This window comes from Clytia hemisphaerica, unplaced genomic scaffold, assembly GCF_902728285.1.
Source record: "Clytia hemisphaerica strain Z4C2 unplaced genomic scaffold, Clytia hemisphaerica genome assembly, whole genome shotgun sequence".
Classification (NCBI taxonomy): domain Eukaryota; kingdom Metazoa; phylum Cnidaria; class Hydrozoa; order Leptothecata; family Clytiidae; genus Clytia; species Clytia hemisphaerica.
The window spans coordinates 508749-530653 of record NW_027103598.1 but is presented as its reverse complement, the minus strand read 5'-3'; the positions used below and the strand labels follow the sequence as shown (position 1 = coordinate 530653).

The following is a 21905-nucleotide window of genomic DNA, read 5'->3' as shown; positions in this document are numbered from 1 at the left end:
AAATTTACAAATATCTTAGCAGCAAGAATTTTTGGAAGTCAAATGTAAATTTTTCCAGGTAGAAAATATTCGAATATTACCAGGATTCTGTTGGTAGAGTCAGTTTTTCTCGGCACGGGCTCAAAAGATTTGGCAAAGAGGTTTTATAATTCCTTACTCTGATTGGCAGAAAAGGTTGTTATAGTAGTTATATTTGAATGATTTCAAAAGAAACAAAAGACTATGACAGTACATATTTCTATACATGAATACGCCGATACCTATCTTCCTTTCCCAAATCTCTGATAAAACCAATCATTACTTTTTTACACATTGAATGAGAAAGATTTTCAGAAAAAATTTAACTAACACTACTATGATATTTAAACAAGATTTTTCAAACTGAGTCTTTTTTTAAAATGTTAAGTAGGTGAAAACAAAAGGTTTTATCTTCAAATTCCAAAAACGATTTTTCACTATGGTCAGAGCCCTTTATCGAAGAAACTTTCGCGGAAAGAAACTTTCGTGTTTTGTCAAATTTTCGAAAGTTTCTTCGTTTGAAGGAGTAGCAAAGCGAGTAAAACAATACCTGATATAAAAGATTCAAGTTCTCTATGTAAGGCTGTGTATGCCTCTTCAGTTGCCGCTTCCAATAGCTCTAAAGACTTTGCGCGAAATTCGTCTCCTTTTTCGCCTAAAGTCTTTGCTTTCTTTTCTACTGATTGTTTGTAGTGGAATTCACAACCCTTTACTTTTTCAAGCACATCTTCACCATACATTTTCGACAACCCGTTAAAATTCGCTGTCGCCATGTCTGTCACCCATCCAGAGGGCTCGAAACGGTTAGTACAACTGTTTGCCTCTTTGTAGGCTTTATTGAACACTCTCCAAAATGTCTCAACTGTTTCGCCGTCCTCATGCTTACACTGCATCGAAGCAAGCGGCACTTGTCTTTTCAGCAGTGGGTGATATGTACTTGCGGTTAGGGTTATAAAATTCAGAGTTCTCTTGTGATTGCCATCAAAATGGCAATACTCATTCTCCAAAACGTTGTCTAATTCGCACATATCTTTTGCAATTTTCAAAGAATCCATTGAGCTTTTGAAAATGTATTGTTTATTTCGGTTGATATCGTATATCAAAAATTTGTCCTTTGTGTCGGTGAATTCTTTCAAATCAGATACACCCTTGAAATTTTCACCTAAAGGATAAACAACCTTCTTCTGCTTTGATTTCTCGTTAGAAATTTTTCTTGTATCTGCCACTTGTGCCGCGGTACGCATGATTTCATCCCAGGAATCTCTATTCCGGATAGCTGAAAGAATCAAATTTGTCTGGATTTCAGTAGGTCGAACAGATGGGTTGTTTTGAACTTCGCGTACGATTTCGCTGATAGGAGCCTGATGGATTTCTTTTGGTACACAAGTATGGAAGCCATAGTGGTACACATAAGCTTCATTAGGATTGTGTGTATAGGCTATATATTTCCTTGCTTCGCACCTTTCGTAAATCCCAGATGCTTGACAGAATTTACAATAATGATTTTTATCAAACGAAACAGTATTTGATTTTCCAAACTTTTTAACATAAGGACATGAAGGATTGGAGCAAGTAAATCCACCTCTGCATTCACGATATCGAACGGACTTATAGCCAGCCCAACTTGTTCTGGAATCAGGCTTCCAATTCCTACCGTCTCTCAATTTTTGCGGTAAAAGACCATCAGAGCTTTGGACATGGTAAACCTTTATGTCATCAATGTCGTAAGGAATGTTTGGTACCTCATTTACTGACTTTCCTTCCCAAATTATCCGCGGAATTTTTCTTTGAAACTTAGGCTGGACTGTTTCCGAAATAGCTTCTTGACTTTCTGTTTCTTCTTCTTCTTCTTCCTCTGGAAAATAGGTCGATGGAGAATACGGTTGTGGAAATGAAGGTAATTCAGAGTCAGATAGTTCTTCTTCTTTCGGAATTTCGACTTCGATCTTTATAGGATCTATGGAGAGATTAGAGGTAATGATTGATTACAAAGACAAATTTATCCCACGATGGACTTCGAGCTGTTTGAAAATTTACCAGTAAAAGTTGAACATTTGGTAAATTTAAATTATACCTATAATACAATAGCTCAAAATTTCAAGTCAAAAACAATAGGAGTTTTACAGGCCGATCTTAAAAGTATCAAAACCCAGAAATTTCCGGCCCTCTTTCAGGCAATTATTAGAATATTATTTTGACATCGTACTCAAAGTTTTTCTTACAAAATTTGCATTTTGGTGTCAAATTACTGCAGATTTAAGGCAAAAAAATACCATCCTTTTAACTTCTACGAGTGCTTTAAAAAATCGAGTTTTGGGATCGAAATTTAGCACAAAAAAATTTTTCGCGGCCGGCCGAGAGAGTGTCTTTTTTCGTCACCCGGTGGACCGGAAACAAAAAATTTTTTGGGTTCGCCTTAAAAGTCCATAAAAGTCTCTTAAGAGTCACTCTGAATCCTCATTTCCCGAAGTAATTCTAGGTTTACTAATGGTCAAAATATGAAAATGTAATATGAAAAACTTGCTTGGCTCAGGCAGCACAGTGGTCGTTCTTTTCTTTTCACCTTGAAACTTCTTGCCATAACCTAAATAAGAAAATTATTATGTACTAGCTGGCAAGCCAGCGTCGCATGCCGCTGGCGCGACATCGCTTCGCTCTTAAAAAAAAACAGTTTAAAAAAACCCAGTTCGACCCAGGATTTGCTGATTTTTCTTCTTGTTAAAATGGAAGTAAACTTGAGCCAGCTAAAAGTAATTTCTATAAAGAGATATAAGCCAATACACCCTTAAGGGACGAAAAATACGTTATAACAAAATACGCGAGAAAATAGAGATAGTAGTATCTAAAGTCTGTCCAGATATAATTGGCAGTGGAAACAAGAATGCCTGTAACTTTTGATAGTCAAATATAATCATGGAAATTGTTTTTGCTTGTTTTAGAGAATCAATAGTGCTATATTTGAATGTATTTTTGGTTGAAAAATTCGCGATCTTTAGCGGTTAAATTTGCGATTGCAAAAATTGAGCTTTTTTCCTACTTATGCTATAATTTTCATTTTTACACCAGTGGTAGTTCAACCTTAGATTAAGAAGTTTGTTAAATTTGAAGACAAACAGAAAAGTCCTTCGGAAGATATGGGACCCGAAATACCCCTTGGTAGCACTTTTCTGTGAAATATCAAATCTCCAACTTATTACTAAAAACGGGGGTTGTGTTATCTTTTTTGAACAGTGCAATTAAAAGTTGGAAAATGTTTCGGTGCATTGGTATTATTGGTATCATTGATTATTTCGAAACGAAGTGAAATCACAGTATAATTGTTTTTATTGAAAAGATAAGCATGAACTTATATTGCCTTTGTTATTTTAAAGTCATTAAAGAAGTTTGCTAATTCCCAAAACACTAAACACAGTTTGGCTATGAGGTCATTAAAAAGATCATAAAATGTGTTATGATCCAAAAACTGTTATATCAATGATATCACTACCCCCGTTTTTTAGCAATAAGTTGGAGATTTGATATTTCACAGAAAAGTGCTACCAAGGGGTATTTCGGGTCCCATATCTTCCGAAGGACTTTTCTGTTTGCCTTGAAATTTAACAAACTTCTTAATCTAAGGTTGAACTGCCATTGATGTAAAAATGAAAGTTATAGCATAAGTAGATAAAAAGCTCAATTTTTGCAATCGCAAATTTAACCGCTAAAAATCTTGAAATTTTTAAACCAAGAATACAATCAAATATAGCGCTTTTGATTCTCTAAAACAAGCAAAAAAAATTTCTATAATTATATTTGACTATCAAAAGTTACAGGCATTCTTGTTTCCACTGCCAATTATATCTGGACAGACTTTAGTTTCTTAGTTTGAGAATGGCATATATGTTTTTCTTGCACATATACTCCCATAAGGCCAATCAGGTTAAAGGCTCTTGGTATGAAAAAACATATTCCCAAGGGAATTAAGAAAGGTCTTTATTTCATACATATAACGTTCAAGTTAGGAAAGGAGATTCCTCGAGATCGCCAATCGATGATGACAAAAGAAAAGTGATTATAATTGAATTCCCATATCAACAAAGTACTACTTAAACCTTAAACTTAAACTTTCAGATCTGAACACGACCGAAAGCTTTAAGAAAATAATGTCAAGTCTTTTGTTTTGTTCAAGATGCGATTTTTATATCATAATTTTTAGAAAATCAAGAGCTTTCTAATGGTGTAATTCTTTTAGTTCTGAGCACAAGGTTTATTATTTGCTAAATAAGACTGTAGCAAGTAAAGGCAATGAATACACCCCTGTTTCACAGAACCGGTGGGACCCCCTACCCACTGGAAATACAGGCCCAAAAAGTCATCACCGGCGGAAAAATAGCATAGAAATTCGTCCCCACTAGAAAAAGGCCCATCCCCATTGAAAATCGTAAAAAAACTAAATTCTGATCGACTTAAATGTCTCATCCCCACCAATATTTCGAATAAAGAACAATAGAATTTCGTATCCCCAGTGGAAAAAAACCCGTTTTTGATAACCCCATTGGATTTTATGTCTCTTTATTTATCCCCACTAGCAAAAAAATTCCCACCAGGTCACTGAGACAGGGGTGTATGAATTCTCTCCATCCCATAATTCTTAGGTAGTTCTTTGACATGATAACAATTAGATTTTGCAAATGGTTCGGGCATGCGCGATGAAAATCATAGCATTTGTCGTCAGAGGTCAATATTTTCACAGAAAACTTGTCCTCTGATACTCAGGTTAAGGAAGTTTACACTTAACTTTCTTTTAACACTTTAAGTGCCAATGTCGATTATATCTGACAAGGACCATACAGGAGGGCGTAGCCCCCTGAGTTGACTGAAATAAAACGCCCATTAAGTTGTAACACAAAAGATTTTGAAATAATTTCTTTTACAGTATCAAAAAAAATGCCCAAAATTCACTTTTTTGACATTGAGTGAACGAAAATATAAAAAAACCTTGGTTCAGCTACACTAGATTATGTCCTCTAGCTATTAGAATTAGAAAAAGATTGACTTAAAGCCACATCACTACACACCACACTGCCCTGCCTAAAACACGTGGGCCTGAAGGGGCCCAAAAAAGCTCAAGGAATATTTAAATTTAAAGTATGAATAAAAACAATTCTATATAAAATGTATAGTATAGAATTTACCGGTTTTGATGGAATTGCCGATTCTATTTTTATTTTCAGGATTAGCTGGAACTTCTTTGGTGATTTCGATTTCATCATCAATCTTCAACGGTTTTACCTCTCGCACAATTATAACATCATCGTCTTCTATTAAGAAATCAGATACATAAATTAGCTTGAATTCATAAAATTCTCGCAAAACATATTTTAAACACTTCGAATTTTGCCTCGAAAAGCTTTCATCCTAAATGAAAAAAACATTCAAAAAAAATTTGTTGATCGAGGCAGGGATATGTAATAGCGAAGCTGGATAAAGCACATTGAAAAATACCTTGCTCTATCTCTGTACCCTAACATTAAAAGTTGATGTGAAGTTTAACTTCTTTAATTGCAAACCCGTAAATTTGGATTTCTTCTTATCCAATGATTTTTCTGCTGCAAATATCCTTCACGATTAAAGACTGTCGATTATCAAGAGACTCTGTAAAACATTCGTGAAAGACAATTTAAAAAGTTGAAAACCATTGTCATTATTACTAAAATTATAAGAACTGTCTTTATAAAGTTCTAGTTCTAGTTAGCACTTTTTCATTTGAAATACCACGCTGCACCGCGGGGTGCCTCACTTTCTCACTAATATTTTCCGATAGAGACCCACGTGGCGTTCAAGTTTCAAAGACCAATTACAAAAAGAATACGAGATCACGTGACCAAACAAAACTTCTCCGCAGAGTAGACTTTTTCTTTCGCTCTCGGAAAATCTACTTTCGTTTTAAAAATTGTCATTCACAAGGAAGAGCAATAATACGGTAGTCCGTTTTGCGATTGCATGTTTGACAGGTAAATTGCAAGTTACCCCCAATTGACGGTAGTTTCCCTAAACTTTTACTGTTTCCTCTGAATAATACATCCAGGAGTACTACCCTTGAGGACCGATGGAGGTGTGCCGATGAGATTCGAAAAATTGGCGAGCGAGCGAAAAAAAGTCACCCTGAATGGGTCTGAAATTCGAAAAGTTTTCAATTCTTTTCCAAGTACCCCCCCCCCCCCGGAATACATGATATACCAATAAATGCCAAAAAATATAATTCTTACCACTTTCATTTTGGTCGCGATTTTCGTAACCACTAAGCTTCGCTTTGCTCTCTTTTAACAATCTTTGGCTGTGCATCAGAGAAATATGCTCGGAAGATTCTAGAATATGAATTGATTTGACAGGTTTAGGTTGCTTGAAATTCGGAAAAACAAGCAGAATAGAGTTCCTTCCAATATTAAATGCAGTGCTGTAGCTACCGGGGGAGGGGGTGGGTCAGGGAGGCTTTGCCCCAAATAATTTTTTTGGAGATGTTTTACTGTGAGAATTGGAGTAATATTCCTTTGAATTTTTCATCTTTTTCATTTTTTGAGTAAGATTTCTGGCATTCTAGGACCGTGAATATTCAGAATTTCCTCGCTCTTCGTTCTGAACAACAGTTGGCTTTTGAGGTGTCACTAACTTTCACCCCCTCCCCCCAAGAAAATCAAAAGGCTTCCTACGACACTGAAATGTATAACATAAAAGTTGATTTAGCAAAATCTATTCGTATAGGGAAGAATCATTTTACTACCAGCTATACTGCACCGATACACTAATTTAATCAAGTTATAATATTTTTACGCCTCTACGTAGTTTTCTTCTAAAAACCTTAAAATTTATTGCTGGATCAATGGCTTGTCTTATTACATAATCTAAATTTTTGTTCTAAAAATTCGATTCAAAACAAAAGTGTCTAAAGTTGTTTAAAAGCTAAAACGAGTTTCACCTTTATTGTTTGTGTCCACGATGGCCAAATAATGATCGTTGCGTTTGAGAACATGTATTCTGTCATTGGAAGATCCAGAGATGGGGAATATCGTGTGTGCTCTTGTGAAACGTCTGTTCCTTTCTTCCCATATCATGCACGAGAGTGAGGTAGCATTACTGAGAGCCAATATCAGAATGTCACATAGATCGTTGTTGGAGGTTTTCTTGTAAATGTATTTCAATACATTTATATCATAATCAATTTTTGAAGCTTTCATCAAAAATTTCATGTATGTCTCTTTATTAGATTTGAGTTCTCTCTCGAGCATATCTTTGAGACTCATATATGAGATGTCATTTTGGGAGCTGGCATGTAGACAGAGCTCCCACGCGTATATTAAACAATGCCCATCACCAGGTACATCGACTATTTGATCATCGCAAGGAAATTGTGGTTCTGTGCCAGAACTGAAAGAAAAATTAAAATAAAGATGCGAAATGAAGTTAATACCGTTGATATACTCATGTACCGTATTTCTTCGGCGCTTACTTGATTTTCGTGATTTTAGGTGCGGCGCTTATTAGAGGGTGGCGCTTGATAGAGGGCGGCAATTATTGGAGGAAATACGGTATGTGAGCATTGCGGGTAAAAAACCGACAGTCCGTAAAGCCGTAAACCCTCGAAACGATCCGCAAAAAATTAAACAGTTTGTTCTTGTAATTCTGAGTTCTGAAATCGCCACAGCAACATTTTTATAGCTTTTACTTATTAAAAGCTTTTGACTTAAAATTTTTGACCAGTAATATGTATTGACTTATAACATTGTGAAAATTTTAAATTTGGCTACTTATTGTGTGGTTAGTATTTTATAATGAAAAAAGTTAGTAGGAAAAATAGGTTGGATAAGCGTACAATTCCGGGGGGGGGGGTACTTTAGTAGAGGGCATTTTGTAAAATCGCTCGAATGTTTTGTTAGAAGCACTTGTTATACATTTTTGGAAACTTCAACCTTAGAGAAATCGAAATTACGATGTTTCCAATTTTTTTTCGGACACTTTGGTGTGATTTTCGGACAAATATGACGGTCTCAGGCAAAAATCATAGGGTTAAAAATTAATGAAAATTTTAGCTTGAGAAAACGGAGGCCTGTTGTATATTTTTGGAAAGCTCTCAAAAAATTAGGATTAGAGATATATTGCAAGTATAGGTGATTTCAGTACCTAACTCGAGATATTGTACCCTGAGTATCAGAGGTTAAGTTTTCAAAGAAAATAGTAACCTCTGAAGACAAATAATAGAAATTTTATCGCACATGTGTCAATCTAATCACTGTAGAAAAAATCAAAGATGAAGAGCAAATATTACCATATTAATGTCTAGCAGACTGTATCAGTATACAGTTTACTATTTACGAATTCCCAAGAAACCTCCAAGTGTGGTTGAAATGAGTTTTTTTCGAAAGAAATCTTTTACATGATCCCCAAATGTATAACAGTAATTACTAAACTTTTAATTATGGAAATGTCACTTTAATCGAATCGAAATAATAGACAGACTTTATGTTATGATTCTCTATCACTGACTCTTTTTACAAAGCATTGATGACTTTTTGTAAGTTCTGTTTTCAACGACGGGAATAAAAATATCGACTATGACGCTCATCCAAGATCTTGGATGGTCGTCATGGTTACTTTTGTCTTCGCTGATTGCGCGATGAATAGAATCTCGATTCGTCGGCACAGCGTAAATATATGATTTTGAGCTGTACTTTTCACGGTAGAGATATTAAGCTTCAAAAAGCGCAAAAACTGCACAAAACAGCTGTTTCTGGCTGAAAAGCACGGTTTTCAAGGGTTAATATCTCGATCGTATAATATTAAAGATCGTAATTTCGATTTCTCTAAGGTTAAATGTTTCAAAAAATGTAAAACAAGTGCTTCTAATAAAACAATCGAGCGATTTAAAAAAATCGAACAAAATTCCCCCTACTACTTAGGCAAAAATGGATGATGGTTATGTGCGGATGGGTCGGTTTTATCACCTTTCAAAGTCTCTCTAAGGGTCGAAAAAATCAGTCTCTCTAAGGGTCGAATTTTTAGGAAATTTTTTAGATTTCCAGAAAAAAAATTGTAATAAAGTCTCACTCTAAGGATATGACTTTTTTCAAAAATCAAAAAAATATTGTAGAAAAAAAAGAGATTCAAAAAGTCTCTCTAAGGGTCACCTTTCCAGCAAAAATCTGTCTCTCTACGGGGTCGGTTTTCGGAGGTCCCGTCCGCACATACCCCTCATTCGACAACCCTAGTACCCTCCGGGGTACAATTTGAAAAATAACCATACGATTGGCTATTTTCTCTTATTTGGCACGCCCTCAAAGCGTGCAATTAATTGGAAAACAAGAAAGGAAAGTAGATAAATGAGTGTTTAAAGAGTCTAAGTAAAGGAACCTTTTTAAAGACAGCCAAATTCAAAATCTTCTTTGAAACCATGCTCAAATTGTCCTACTTAGCGGGCCTCAACAGAGAAAGTTGAGATCATAAAGTTAAGTTTAAAAAAAGATTTCTTTCATTAAGAAAGTCGAATAAAATACAATACAAATTTAGGAAAAAAGGTCAGTCAATTTATAGCCACGTACAACTTATCCGTAGTAGTACTACTTACCCGAATACTTTTTGCTTAAGAAGGGTAAGGAAGTTCAGGGGACCGAAGAAAAGTGGTACTACTTCTCGAGATTCAACTGTTTAAATGACATAAATACGACTTAACTGTCCCCTCTGGGTTAGTAGTAGCGTAGTACATAGCAGTAGTAGTAATATGAAACAGCGCCAACAGATATACAGAAGAATGAAATTTTGAAATGATCATAGTAAAAATCTTACCTCTCACGATTTTCCATGTTTGGCAATCCACGCAGAAATTGCAAAAAAATCAAAATAAATAAAACCAACGTGCAACAAGACGAGCTGATCGAATTCGAAAAAAAAAACGTTCGAAATTCGAATCTTTGTCTGGTTTCTCCGCGCCCCTTGATAACTGAAATAAACAAAACAAAGAGTTTCCACTTTTCATAGAAACCGGGCTCTATAAAGCCCTGTGCACATTTGCATTACATTAGGTTTTTTTATGAAATGCTGTAGTATAGTGTAAGATATTTTTTTCTTCAAAAAATCAGGTTTAAATATTCATGGTTATTTGCACTCTTCGAGCAATTTCTTCAAAAGTTCAATATTCTCCTTCGATCCAGAGAACGAATTTTTCAGTTATTCCGGTTATTCGAAGTAAATTCTTACCCCCCTCTGGAATAACCGGGAATCTACTATAGACTCTTAAAAAAGAAAAAGCTCAAAAATAATTGAATGGGTGGGCTTGTCATAGTCTATGTTTACATAAAGTCAATTATTCAATCAATAATATTTTCTTACCAATGAAATTCAGGAAATTTACATCTCTTGTAATAAAATATATACGTTACGATTGTATACACACTTTTGTAGGAAAACAGCCTCTCTTGAAAAGTCTTACAACTCTAAAGTACTTAAAGAACTCATAAGGTTTTTGTTCGGCGCGAGTCTATACACATAGAGTCTTGTCGCAATTTTTTGGATCCTCGAGATACCCACGTAATTTTTTTTGGACCCACGAGATACCCACGTAATTTTTTTTTGCACCCACGAGATACCCACGTAAAAATTTTTTGGACCCACGAGATACCCACGTAAATTTTCTTTGGACCCACGGGTTTTTTTTTTGGACCCACGGGTTTTTTTTTTTGGACCCACGGGTTTTTTTTTTGGACCCACGGGTTTTTTTTTGGACCCACGGGTTTTTTTTTTTGGACCCACGGGTTTTTTTTTTTTGGACCCACGGGTTTTTTTTTTGGACCCACGGGTTTTTTTTTTGGACCCACGGGGGCACGAACCCACGAGGGCACGGGACCCACGGGACCCACGAGGGCACGGGACCCACGTAAATAATCACACTCATTTTTTAGAAAACGTCATTTTATAAGAGCAGTGGGCGAGGTCATGTGTTCCATGGTGATGCAAATTATTTCTTCTTTATTTTCGAGGAAGGCAAGTTGGGGAAAGTTGAAAATGGTAGCAAGATTTAGCTCATGAAAGCCACCATTTATATTTACAAACTTTCAAAGCCCCAAAACTTGCTATTTAATTGAATTGAAGGGAAATATAGATTTCTTTGATCTTTGAAATCTATTTTTTTGTTCCCTACAGCAATTTTTTTCAAATTGGCAGGCTTACATTCTCCCAAATTAGCAGACGATAATGCTGCAAATCTTCCTGCAAGAGATGCTATAAATTATTAGGGTATTATTTCCATAATAGTTGTTTCGGAGAACATGACAACCTATTGACTCAGCTCCGCATATTAAATTACTTAATCCATTCAGGCTGGAAACTATCTGCTCCATATTATGGAAATAAAACCCTGATACTTTATAGTATGGTGCGTGCTAATTCTAAAGAATGTTAGTGTGTCAATTTGAACAAAACTTATTTATAGATAATATCTAATTTCCTGCTGGTTCTATTTGCATCCACCAAAGTATGGAGTTTTTATGCAATAGATCATCCCGTCCACCTAAAGGAGTATTGCCAGACAATCACAATTGAACAGAATCAATGATCGAACTCAAGAGTCAAGAGCAATCAAATGACTGAAATTCGATTGTTGAACACAATCGAATCGAATCTCAGGCGAATGTAAAATTTCTCAGTAATATTCGATTGGTTCGATTGTCGTTAGACTGTTTTGTTGTTGGCATTTGACTAGAATTTGACTGCGCTTGATCATCTTTTGACTGCATTTTAGATTCTCCATGCTCTAAAGAAGGCCAATGTTTGATGCCCTTTGATACCCTTTATTAAATTAAATAAAAATTGAAAACTTGAGCATTGAAATGGCTGATTGCTAACGTGCAAGAGCAAGCTTATCAACCAATCAAAATGTGTTATTCAATTCCTGAGATATAGAGCTTCGATTTGTCGGGCCTTGATCACGGGCTGGAGTGAAGATAATTCTGCACATCTGCACAAAAGATCCCTTAGCAATTAATTGCTTTTTCTGAGCAATTGATTCATTCAGGTCAATTACATAGGTTTTTGGGTTTCTAGCATCCCTTCAGCTAGTTCAAAATGCAGCTCACAGGTCGCAGGTTGCAGGTCGTAGACTTTGGTCACAGGTCGCACAAACCACAGACTTGAAGATTGTAACCCGTTTGTAACATATGATCACAACATGCTTCTGTAAATATTATATGTAATGGAAATGCTTCAGAATGATTTTTAATATTATTAAATTTTTTCAAACATTATCTTTGCGTTTTTTATATATAGTAATTAAAATTGACCTGTCAGCACTGACCTGTGACGTCACGTCTGTGTTTTAAACTAGCTGGCATTCCTTTGCTCACAAGTCAAGTAAACAATAAAGCGCTTTCACAGCATTAATCTTTGATACACATTTTGGCATAATACTAGTGTGGCTAACTGTCGGGACATTTCTTGCGTCCTTCCAAAGATCATGATCTGTATTATAGTGTATGTTTTTCTATTGATTTCTTTCTAGATATGCTAAAAAGTTTCCACTTGAAACAGCTATAGATAGAATGTGGCTCTCTACTTTCAAAGAAATTTTCATGCTTTCACTGTTTGCATTAGTCAAAGCACAAAGTATGTATTATGATAATTTATTTTTGGCTAGATCATGCAAGATCAATTTTGAAATAGTTGTGTTGTTTTTCAATCAAGGATGAGACAGTGTTTACTTTTGAAACTTTCAATTGAGATTCTTCAATAAGAAAGTTCATTCATATCCTTCATTGAGCGTTTAAAAAAATTTTCTTTATAGATCACTGCTCCCCACCTTCGTTGGAGAACGCTGAGCTAATCTCAACACCAGCACCAAAACAACAATATAATACAAATGATGTTGTATATTACAAATGTAAATCCGGGTATCATTTCAAAGGGAGTAGTGCCACAAAACACAAAACAAGATGTACAGAAAATGGTAACTTCAGTCCAGCCCCTTTGAAATGTTACGGTAAAATTATTTTTTCAAATTCTTTTTCTGATGAGTTCCTACATTTATCACATTTTAGTGTGAATTTCATTTTTCAAAGATTTTGATTTTTGGGGCCTGGGGAAGAGTTTTTCGCCAAAACGAGGTTAAAACTTTGGGGCAGCCTGGAGACTTCAAAAATTGTCGGATTTGGCTGAAATTTGGCACACTTGTTCCTTGGGTGAATATCTGGGGGTGTTTTTTCATTTTTCAAAAATTTAGATTTTTGGGGCCTGGGGACAAGTTTTTCGCCAAAACGATCTTTTGTGACTTTAATAATGAGTTTTAAAATTAGTTTGTTTTGCTACAATCGGGCCTTTGAATAATTTGAAGCGACTGAAGTTGAGCCTTAGTGCGTTGCGCACGTTCAGCCATATTAGAATATTAGAACCCCATGGTACTAAAAGGTTTTTTTATATTTCGGATATACCACTATGTCACCAAACAACATGATGTCTGATATTTTAGCACCACATTACAATTATACAGTTTTTTACAGATATTTTTAAATCTTTATAGATTTGTGTGACAACCGTTGTCAAAATGATGCTTTTTGTAATCAAGGAAGATGTAGTTGCGATCAAAATCATATTGGAGTCAGCTGTGAAATGAGTATGTGTCTTTCTTGTGAACTTTAGTATCTGGTGTTTTACTTTTTCCCTTATTTTATTATTTTTCATCTTTAGATTTATTGTAGAAAGCGATTTTTTATTTTTATCTTTCAGGAATTTGCAAATTACCATCCGTTCTACATGGCACAGTGAAACAGGTCAATCCCTTAAACGTGGACGGCAAACCTGGTTGGGTCCGTGAAGGCGCCAGCATATTGTTTCAATGTGACAAAGGGTTTTCTATCAAGAAAGGAACTTCTTTTTCACGTTGTCGCCGTGCATTAGGATGGGATTATGGTACCCTCCCTGTCTGTCAACGTAAGGAAACTTTCACTAGATGTTTTTTTATAAGATTAGCTCTATCAATTATTGGTTTAGTGAACAAATCAACACAGAAAGTGCCCGATACCAAAGAGTGCGTTTCCATTAAAATCTTACAAGACGAGTTGCAAATTTACAAATTTACATTACTCGGGAGTTTCATGCTCCTAGCAATCGTCAGATGTGAAAGTTAAAAAACAAAATTCATTCATTCATGGAATATTTCTTCTTTTTTCAGCTGACATATGTGAGCATAGCGACATATCGCATGGTACCGCTAAACCATACAGGGATGTGTATGCAGTTGGGCAAACGGTCACTTTTAGTTGTAACCAAGGCTACGAAATCTTGCATGGTGATCATCAATTGTCTTGTGGCATTGGAGGAGTGTGGAGCGGTACATGGCCGAGTTGTCTACGTAAGTTGGCATAGTGTCCTCCCCTCCCTTTTAAAAGGGGGGGGGGATTTTTTTCAGAAAATGGGAAAAGGGTGGGCAAAATCGTTTTCAAAATTCTAGAGGGGCAATCAAAAGGGTGGGGAGAAAAAATCTGAGGAAAAAAATTTTCTGTTACTCTGGTGTTAAAACATAAAATATATCTGTTCAACTTCAAGCTAAAAACATGTAATAGTGTTTTATATTCTGGTGGTGACAATTTACATTTTTCTTTGTATATAGGGACGAGATAACATGAATAGAAGCAGTATTATGTTATGAGAAAAAAATCAAAAAAAAATTCAAAAGGGGGCGGAATTATTTAAAAAACCTTAGTGAGGGGAACTAAAAGGGGGGGGGGGGCAGAGAGATTTTTTTCAATTTTCAAGGGAGGGGAACCAACCTACTAGGACACTATGGTTGGTTACTGTTTATGATGGCCATTACTTTTTTGATTTAGTTAGATGATAAATTATTGACTGTATTCAGACATTACAGTTGGAAATGAAACGGTTACGAAACATTATCCGGATACCAAAAGTTTGAAACGTCAAAAACGGGTAGAAACAGATACGCTTCACATTTCAAGACCAATAAGAACATTTCTTAATCGTAAGAAAAACCATACCTAAGCGTAGCCAAGCCGTAGTGTTTGAACATGGTCTATAAGTTTTGTTTCAGAAATCTATTGGGAATGTATAGGATTCACACTATTTGTTGAGAGATTCAGTTTCATGGTATTCATTTGGTGTGCAGAATCAATGAAGAATCAACCAGTTGCTAGAAATGTGATATATCCAAGAGGTTACTTGGTTTTCACTATGAATAGAAAAGATAAAACATACATTTTTTTGCTTTCAGCCAAGAAATGTCCATCCATTCATTTACACAATGGAATGATTGACCCTCCAAATGCTCGATTGACAACAGGAGAATACCCAGTGGGAAGCAAATTATCCCTCAATTGCATCAGTGGGTTCTATTACAGAGGTAAGAAATAATTATCATCAATTTCAATTATTTGGATTTGTGATACCACGTTCGTTTTCTTTCATTGCTTCATTATGTGTTCTTTCTCAAATTACATTACTTACAGGAAAGGTACAAATTTTCATGAGAGTTTTTGTGGGAAAATCCAACAATATGGATAGGGTTTAGAAAACCTGTAATTAATCTCCAAGCATCTTTATGATGATCTGCAGCTTATAAAAGAAGAAAAAGCTTTCTTGATAGCAATATGAGATAAAAAACAATCCACTGATCTCTTTTTAGACGGGAACCTCTAAACTGAGAACTGGAGTGAAATTCGAACTCTTACTAAATTCTTGATAATATGAAAAGAGAAAAAGTACCATCTAACGAAGATCATTAAGAGGAAATGCAAATTCCAAAGGGACACTTTTTTGACCTGAGCTTTAAAACTTCTAATGAGCCAACGAGGGAAAAGTGCCTCGGCTATTTTAGGGTTTTAGGTTTTAGGTAATTTCCGTTCATATAGTTTTTTCTCATATTTTAGTTTTACTAACACGCTTCAATATTCCTGCTGGAAATTACTTTCTTGATCATAATACTCTTGACAAAAAAAATCAAATTTAACTGCTTTATAACCCAGCTGAATAATCTGATTAAAGTGGCGGGGAAAAGCAATGTTTGAAAAATCAATTTTGCGTATGCTTTTAAAAACATACTGTCATAAAAATATTCCACTTCATTTGTCTTTTGGTCGTCAATTTTGATTATACGTTGGACAACTTTCCTCCCATTCTTGCAGTACTCTGGTAATTCATCCAACAAATTTTGGACGTGTTCTTGATACATTTTTTCTGTTTCGTCATCATCAAACTGGACATCGAACTCCACTTTCATGATTAACGCTTTGTCACAATCCTCTTTTTCAATTTGATCCGTTAAATCAATCCAATAATTATATTCGAATGTTTTCTCTTCCCTCCATATGATTCTTCTTGAAGGCAAAACAAATTTATCAGGTTCAAAGACTTGACAGTATGTTATAACTTTGGGTTTCTCTGAGATCTTGTGATCAAGGAATTGCATCCAATCTACCGCGTTATCATCGGGTACATTTCGGTCGAGTGATTTCAATTGTCCAAGTAAACCATTCTTAATCCTTATTTGAATAAGAGAAAAGACTGCCCACGATAAACACCACGTTCTCTCAATTGAGGATAAGTTCAGAAAGATCGAAATCATGATAGAAGCAATAAATTCTAAAAAAAGAAAGATATTTATTAATTATACAGCAAACTAATTATTAATGTTGTTCCAAAACATTTGCAGTTCGTATTTTTCTAAACATAGCTTTTAAGAAGAGAGGAAGACATTAAAACAAAGTGTTAAATGGGGGGGTTGCCTTTTCTGGGAGGTAAGGAGGAAATCATGGAAAAATTCAGGAAGGGGGGGGGGGGGGGTAGGGGGCAAATGGGGGGCAAATGAAAACTTTTAGCAGGGGAAATGTTTTATAAAGACATTTCAAAAGTGGAAAAAGAAAACTTCTGTCTTTTTTATATTGTTAAAAGCTTTTTGTTTAAATATATTCATTTTGCGATAGGATGACTTCATTGCAAAACATATTTACTTGACTTTTCATTATTAGAAATTGTTCATCTTAATAGTAAGCTTGCTTCTTCATCTTAAAAAGCCTGTTTTTTTGTCATTTGTATATCTTTAAATAACTAAATAATAATTGGCAAGCCTAGAAAATCTTTTGCTTTTGCTTGAGATGGGAAATCGCTGACTTTAGGGATAAGCAAGGGGGAGATCAAATAGGGGTGGGAAAGCAAAAAAATTGGCCGCTGGGGGGGGCAGTATAACTCAAAATATTTTGGAAAATGAAAGTGAAAAAAAAAATTCAATGCTCCAAAATAACAAAAACTTTTTTGAATACCACTTCGATAATGCAGAAATATTATGATCGAGGACTTTGTTAGTGTTTATATACTTACCGAAACATAAAAGCCACAAATGAAATGAGCTTTTTTCAAGCATCAGAAATATGTATCCGAGAATTCCATCGCAAAAATGAAACAACAAAAACACATAATGAACTGCCGAAGTGTGTTTTGGGTATCGAACAAATGAAGGTATGATAGCAAATCCAAAAATGATATAACATGCCACACCGAACGTACAAACATCACTTAAATATTCAACCATATAAATCATTTTGACGCAATAACCTCGAACGTAAAGAAAACTTTTCCACTAAAAGTTATTTTTTACATTGCTCTTGCTTTAATCGTTTTCTAACAAACCTCGCTTTTGCAAATTGATTTTGAAATCACGAGACTTAATGTTTCTTAATTATGACATTTTTTGTGTGAATGGAATGTAATTTAATTATAAAAAGACGGAAACGATTTTTTTCTAGTTTTTTTTTTCCAAGGGACCATTTAAAAAGTACGTACGCTCGAGAGGGGGAGGGGGTACTCCCAAAAGCGTAAGAAAGCGTACGAGGGGGAGGGGGGTCCTTGAGGAGAAGTACGTACGCTCGCAATTTTTCCTGTCTTTTTTGAGAGAAAAACGCAATATTTCACATTAAAAATTATTTTTGCGATTGTTATTTTTCATTTCTCCTTTGGTATTTTTTTTCATCTTATAGATTCTTTAAATTTCTTGAGACTTTCTTCTAAATACGATTGGATACCTATATATTCTACTGTTACAAGAGTTTCAAGTTTCGACTTTCGTTAGGGGGGGGGGGGTGTACTAAAAAGCGTACGTACGCTGAAGGGGGGTACACATAAAGCGTACGAAAGCGTACAAGGGGAGGGGGATTTAAAAATTTGCCATTTTCGAGCGTACGGGCACTATGAAAGAAGGGGCAATCCTTTGTGATATCATATTTACCATTCCGTGTAGGTATTTCATCAAAGATTGCATGTGTAGGCCCTCCGACAGTGGAATGGTCATCAGAACCTGGCGTGTGTATTTTACTGAGCGAGTTTAACGACGAATGCCAGACTGAAGGGAAAATTATGAAAGTGGATGGAAACGGTGATGCATCTTGTGTTTTTGGTGAGTGTTGTATTCACTTCTCAAGGTCAAGTATTTTATTCGTGCAAGAAAACATGATTGAATTTTCCACATTCTAAGATTTGTAACGTGAGCATAATGAAAGTTCTTAGTTTTTGCTTTAACGCTTGTTGGTCTTTTTTTTAATAGCATACCGCAGTGATTCTAAAAATAGACATCAAAATTACTGTTTGTCCGAGAAATGAAAATCCCATCATGCTTTGCATTAATTGCTTTTGCAAGTCAATTACATTTATTGATAATACCAAATTAGTCTAGCAAGCTAGACGACTAATTCAGACAAAGTGGAAATAAACAAAAAGTAAAAGTTTATGCGTAGCTAGCCGGGGATTCTATGAGGCCAGAACACCGGATTCTTCCAGTCGTTTATACAAACTACCTTATCGGCCCTTTTTACGCCGGCCCTTATTGGCGTTATTTCTGGGCTCGTGGCTTAATAAGGGCCGGTGTTAAAGGATGGGAATCAAAAGGGAGAGGATTCCCTTGATGTTCTTGTTTATGGTGAGTGATGCTTTATCAGCGTTTCTGGATTGGATCGCTCGGTTTTTGTTTCATTTATAATTTTGGTTTTTGTCAAGAGTTTAATCAGTGTTGCATCCTTTGTCTATTTGAAATCTAAAATATCAAGCCATGAAAGAACAAATCCTTAAACCTAAAGGCTAATATTGATTAGCATGGGAAAGAAAGCTGTTCCTCGTTAAGGTTTCGTTAAGGCAACAGTTTGCAACAATTTTCGGGATTGATTACTGTTAGGCTTAGTTTAACACTCTAAGTTCAAATTGATCATTCCAATGTTATTTCTCTATTCATTACAGTTAAACCAACAACCAAACTTTCTCAAACCTCAACCAACGCCAAATCTGGACAATCTCTTACCATCACTTGCCAAGTTGAAGGCTTCCCTAAACCTCGAGTCCAATGGCAAAAGAATGATGATGTATTCAGAGTTGACGGGTTACGAATCACTCGTACTGACAGCGCTATTACTTTCAAGAGGCTGGTAACGAGTGATTCAGGGAAATATGATTGTATAGCTTTCAATGCTGCAGGATCATCGACCTCAACTGCTAATTTGAAAGTTGCTGCAGACGAGAACAGTAAGCTTGCTTTCTCGACCAATCACATCCAAGTACCCTTTTACGTCGGCTATATTTCCACCTCAGACACAGAATAATACACCAATAAGGGCCAAATAAGTAGGTCATTTTGGGGTAGAGACTAATTTTCTTTACTGAGGATACCTCAGACTTCAAAACTCTACGAATTTCCTTAAACTGGATATTGAAATCTGTAAGCTCTCTAAGTTCTATACTTAGGTGCTTACGCAAAGTTTCTATGATTACTTTTGATTCTGTCTTTTTAGCCAACGAATCCATTTCAACAGGTGAAGAATCCTCAACAAGTACTGATGACAATAACTGTCAAGATCAACAGAATACTTGCAATCTCGCTAAACAAATGAAACTTTGTGAATTTCCTCACTATGAAAAACGTGTCTGTTGCAAGACCTGTCGCAAACTTGCAAACGAAGTCATCAAAAAGTCCCGATAGCTACATTATATAATTTCTAAGCCTTTTTCGATCTAGTGTGTAGAACTATGAAAATCGTTTATCTAATTTGAGATAATTTTGGAGTCAAAATTCTGGACTTACTGAATAGACCACAAAAGGATCATAGACTGAAACAAAGAGGGGAATATCATGATATTTTGAAGACAAGAGCACAATTCCAACAAGAACCAACACACCTGAACAGAACTTCTATCAGAATCTAGCCTGAACCATGTCTGAAAAGCCATACGATTGTACTTTGTTGAAAACCTACTTTAAAATATTTTTCTCCTTATGCTAGCACCAGTTAACTTGAGCTGAAGTTAAGATGATTTATTTTTCCTTGATTTTTATTAAATAATCAGCAATTTAGAAACCCAAAACTTGGTGTTCTTATAAATTTCTTTCTCATAAAAGTGTATGGGGGGGATTGGTGCAGGCTAGAAAGGATTTGATTTATGAAATCTCTGTATTGGTGGATACATAACTACCAAAAATGACTAACAGACAAAAGAATTTCGCCGCATATTGTACATAATTAGTTTTTACTGCGAATTTATATTTATATGCTTCATTTTTGATTTTCTTTCTATTTTTTATACATTACAAATAAAACTTTCTATCTAAAAACTTTTTTACCTTTATTGACTCAGTGTGGAATGAGAGCTCAGTGTAGATTCTCAACGATGGTGAAACCTCGCAATTTAAGCTACGATTGGAGAGATTTTGTAAAACTACTTACTCTAAAACTATTAATAATCCGATAGTCAGTAATTGAATTAGTCTAGCGCTTTTTTTGGTTAGATTTTTCTAGATGGCTATTAAGATACTTGTGAATGTGTTTTTTCAGTGGTCAGGTGGATATTTCCCCCTTTCACTTGTTATCAAACCCGATATCTTGGGAGCTCTCAAAATTCATTGATCTAGAGTACTATGCTCTGGTAGAGAGTACTTACCCCTCGGATCTGTTACTCAACTCAGTCAAAACGGTCAAAATCACCTTCGGCCATATTCGAAAATTACAATTTCACAACTTTTGCAAAGTCAGGCTTATAGACATTTTCATAAATTACGTCACGAACATCAATTGCCTTGTATTCAAAAAAATACCATGGTGATTATGTTTATTGAGATATTAAATTATTTTCTTATGAATAGGAAGTAGTTTTAATAAAATCCGCTGGGAGTTAATCTGGGTAATCACCATGCCAATAATTTCAAAACGAGGCAAGTGATGATTGTAACCATGGATTTATTATAGAGACTCTGGATAAACATCGAATGAAACGGTGGAGAGCGGAGTATTGTCTTTCTATTGTTTCAGAAAAACAATCGATGTACAGTCTTTGTCCGGAAAGGACAACTGTCATGGCGGCTCGAAGGACTCTGATTTCGAAAAATAATTAATACTCTTATTTCTAAAAAGTTCTCTAACTTTTTCTGATCGTAATTTTGCTGGCTAAAAGTTTGAAAATAAATGCTAGAATACCAAGCGAATACATTTATGAAATTTGGTGTGAGAAAAACATCATCAGACGAGTAAAATCAAACAAAATGCTTATAATGACACGAAAATTTGAATTGGGAATATCTTTCCAATATATCTCCGAGACGAGCTGAGATTGATATATATTAGACGTGAGTCTCATAGCTCCACTGTGGTCTGTAAATCTTTTGGTGGCACGTTGTGGCACGGTGGCTTTCTTGAGGTTGAAGTTTAAAAATATCTGGTGTCAATATTCAATTTTTTATACATAGCATGTTTTTGACAAAGTCCATTCGAAGCACCAAGGTTAAAGCCCTTGATCCTCTACTTGACGCATCAAGTCTTGATGAAAGTTCCCATGACGAACCAGCTCTCAATCCTTCTGGAAGACCTGATTCTAATAGAACTCGACGT

At 35.4% G+C, this 21905-nt stretch overlaps 3 protein-coding genes across 3 annotated transcripts; 1 reads left to right on the top strand and 2 right to left on the bottom strand.

The window, feature by feature from the left end:
* Positions 1-512: 512 nt before the first annotated feature.
* On the bottom strand, positions 513-10324 carry LOC136801858 (uncharacterized). Its single transcript, XM_067058521.1, has 6 exons — positions 9835-10324; positions 6974-7422; positions 6267-6365; positions 5193-5318; positions 2543-2602; positions 513-1975 (listed from the first exon to the last, which is right to left on the bottom strand). Exons 1-6 carry the CDS (start codon positions 9849-9851, stop codon positions 513-515), a joined length of 2214 nt encoding a protein of 737 aa, XP_066914622.1. The 5' UTR covers positions 9852-10324.
* A 1964-nt stretch (positions 10325-12288) lies between these two features.
* On the top strand, positions 12289-20621 carry LOC136801892 (complement component receptor 1-like protein). Its single transcript, XM_067058568.1, has 9 exons — positions 12289-12645; positions 12824-13018; positions 13556-13648; positions 13762-13965; positions 14207-14386; positions 15263-15391; positions 18281-18436; positions 19270-19551; positions 19818-20621. The coding sequence occupies exons 1-9, from the start codon at positions 12582-12584 to the stop codon at positions 20003-20005; spliced, it is 1491 nt and encodes a 496-aa protein (XP_066914669.1). The 5' UTR covers positions 12289-12581; the 3' UTR covers positions 20006-20621.
* LOC136801893 (uncharacterized) lies at positions 15413-17760 on the bottom strand. Its single transcript, XM_067058569.1, has 2 exons — positions 17365-17760; positions 15413-16629 (listed from the first exon to the last, which is right to left on the bottom strand). Exons 1-2 carry the CDS (start codon positions 17582-17584, stop codon positions 15923-15925), a joined length of 927 nt encoding a protein of 308 aa, XP_066914670.1. The 5' UTR covers positions 17585-17760; the 3' UTR covers positions 15413-15922.
* Positions 20622-21905: the final 1284 nt, after the last annotated feature.

What these genes read in the sequence shown, in the direction of transcription:
- LOC136801858 (XM_067058521.1), bottom strand. An exon ending in CGTGGACACAAACAATAAAG is followed by an intron (nt 6,366 to 6,973) that starts GTGAAACTCGTT and finishes TTCATATTCTAG; the next exon opens with AATCTTCCGAGCATATTTCT. An exon ending in CACTGTGCTGCCTGAGCCAA is followed by an intron (nt 1,976 to 2,542) that starts GCAAGTTTTTCA and finishes ATCTCTCCATAG; the next exon opens with ATCCTATAAAGATCGAAGTC.
- LOC136801892 (XM_067058568.1), top strand. Translation starts at nt 12,582, where the DNA reads ATGTGGCTCTCTACTTTCAAAGAAATTTTCATGCTTTCACTGTTTGCA. An exon ending in TGCATTAGTCAAAGCACAAA is followed by an intron (nt 12,646 to 12,823) that starts GTATGTATTATG and finishes TTTTCTTTATAG; the next exon opens with ATCACTGCTCCCCACCTTCG. An exon ending in CAGTGGGTTCTATTACAGAG is followed by an intron (nt 15,392 to 18,280) that starts GTAAGAAATAAT and finishes CATTCCGTGTAG; the next exon opens with GTATTTCATCAAAGATTGCA.
- LOC136801893 (XM_067058569.1), bottom strand. Translation starts at nt 17,584, where the DNA reads ATGATTTATATGGTTGAATATTTAAGTGATGTTTGTACGTTCGGTGTG. An exon ending in TTTGTGGCTTTTATGTTTCG is followed by an intron (nt 16,630 to 17,364) that starts GTAAGTATATAA and finishes TTCTTTTTTTAG; the next exon opens with AATTTATTGCTTCTATCATG.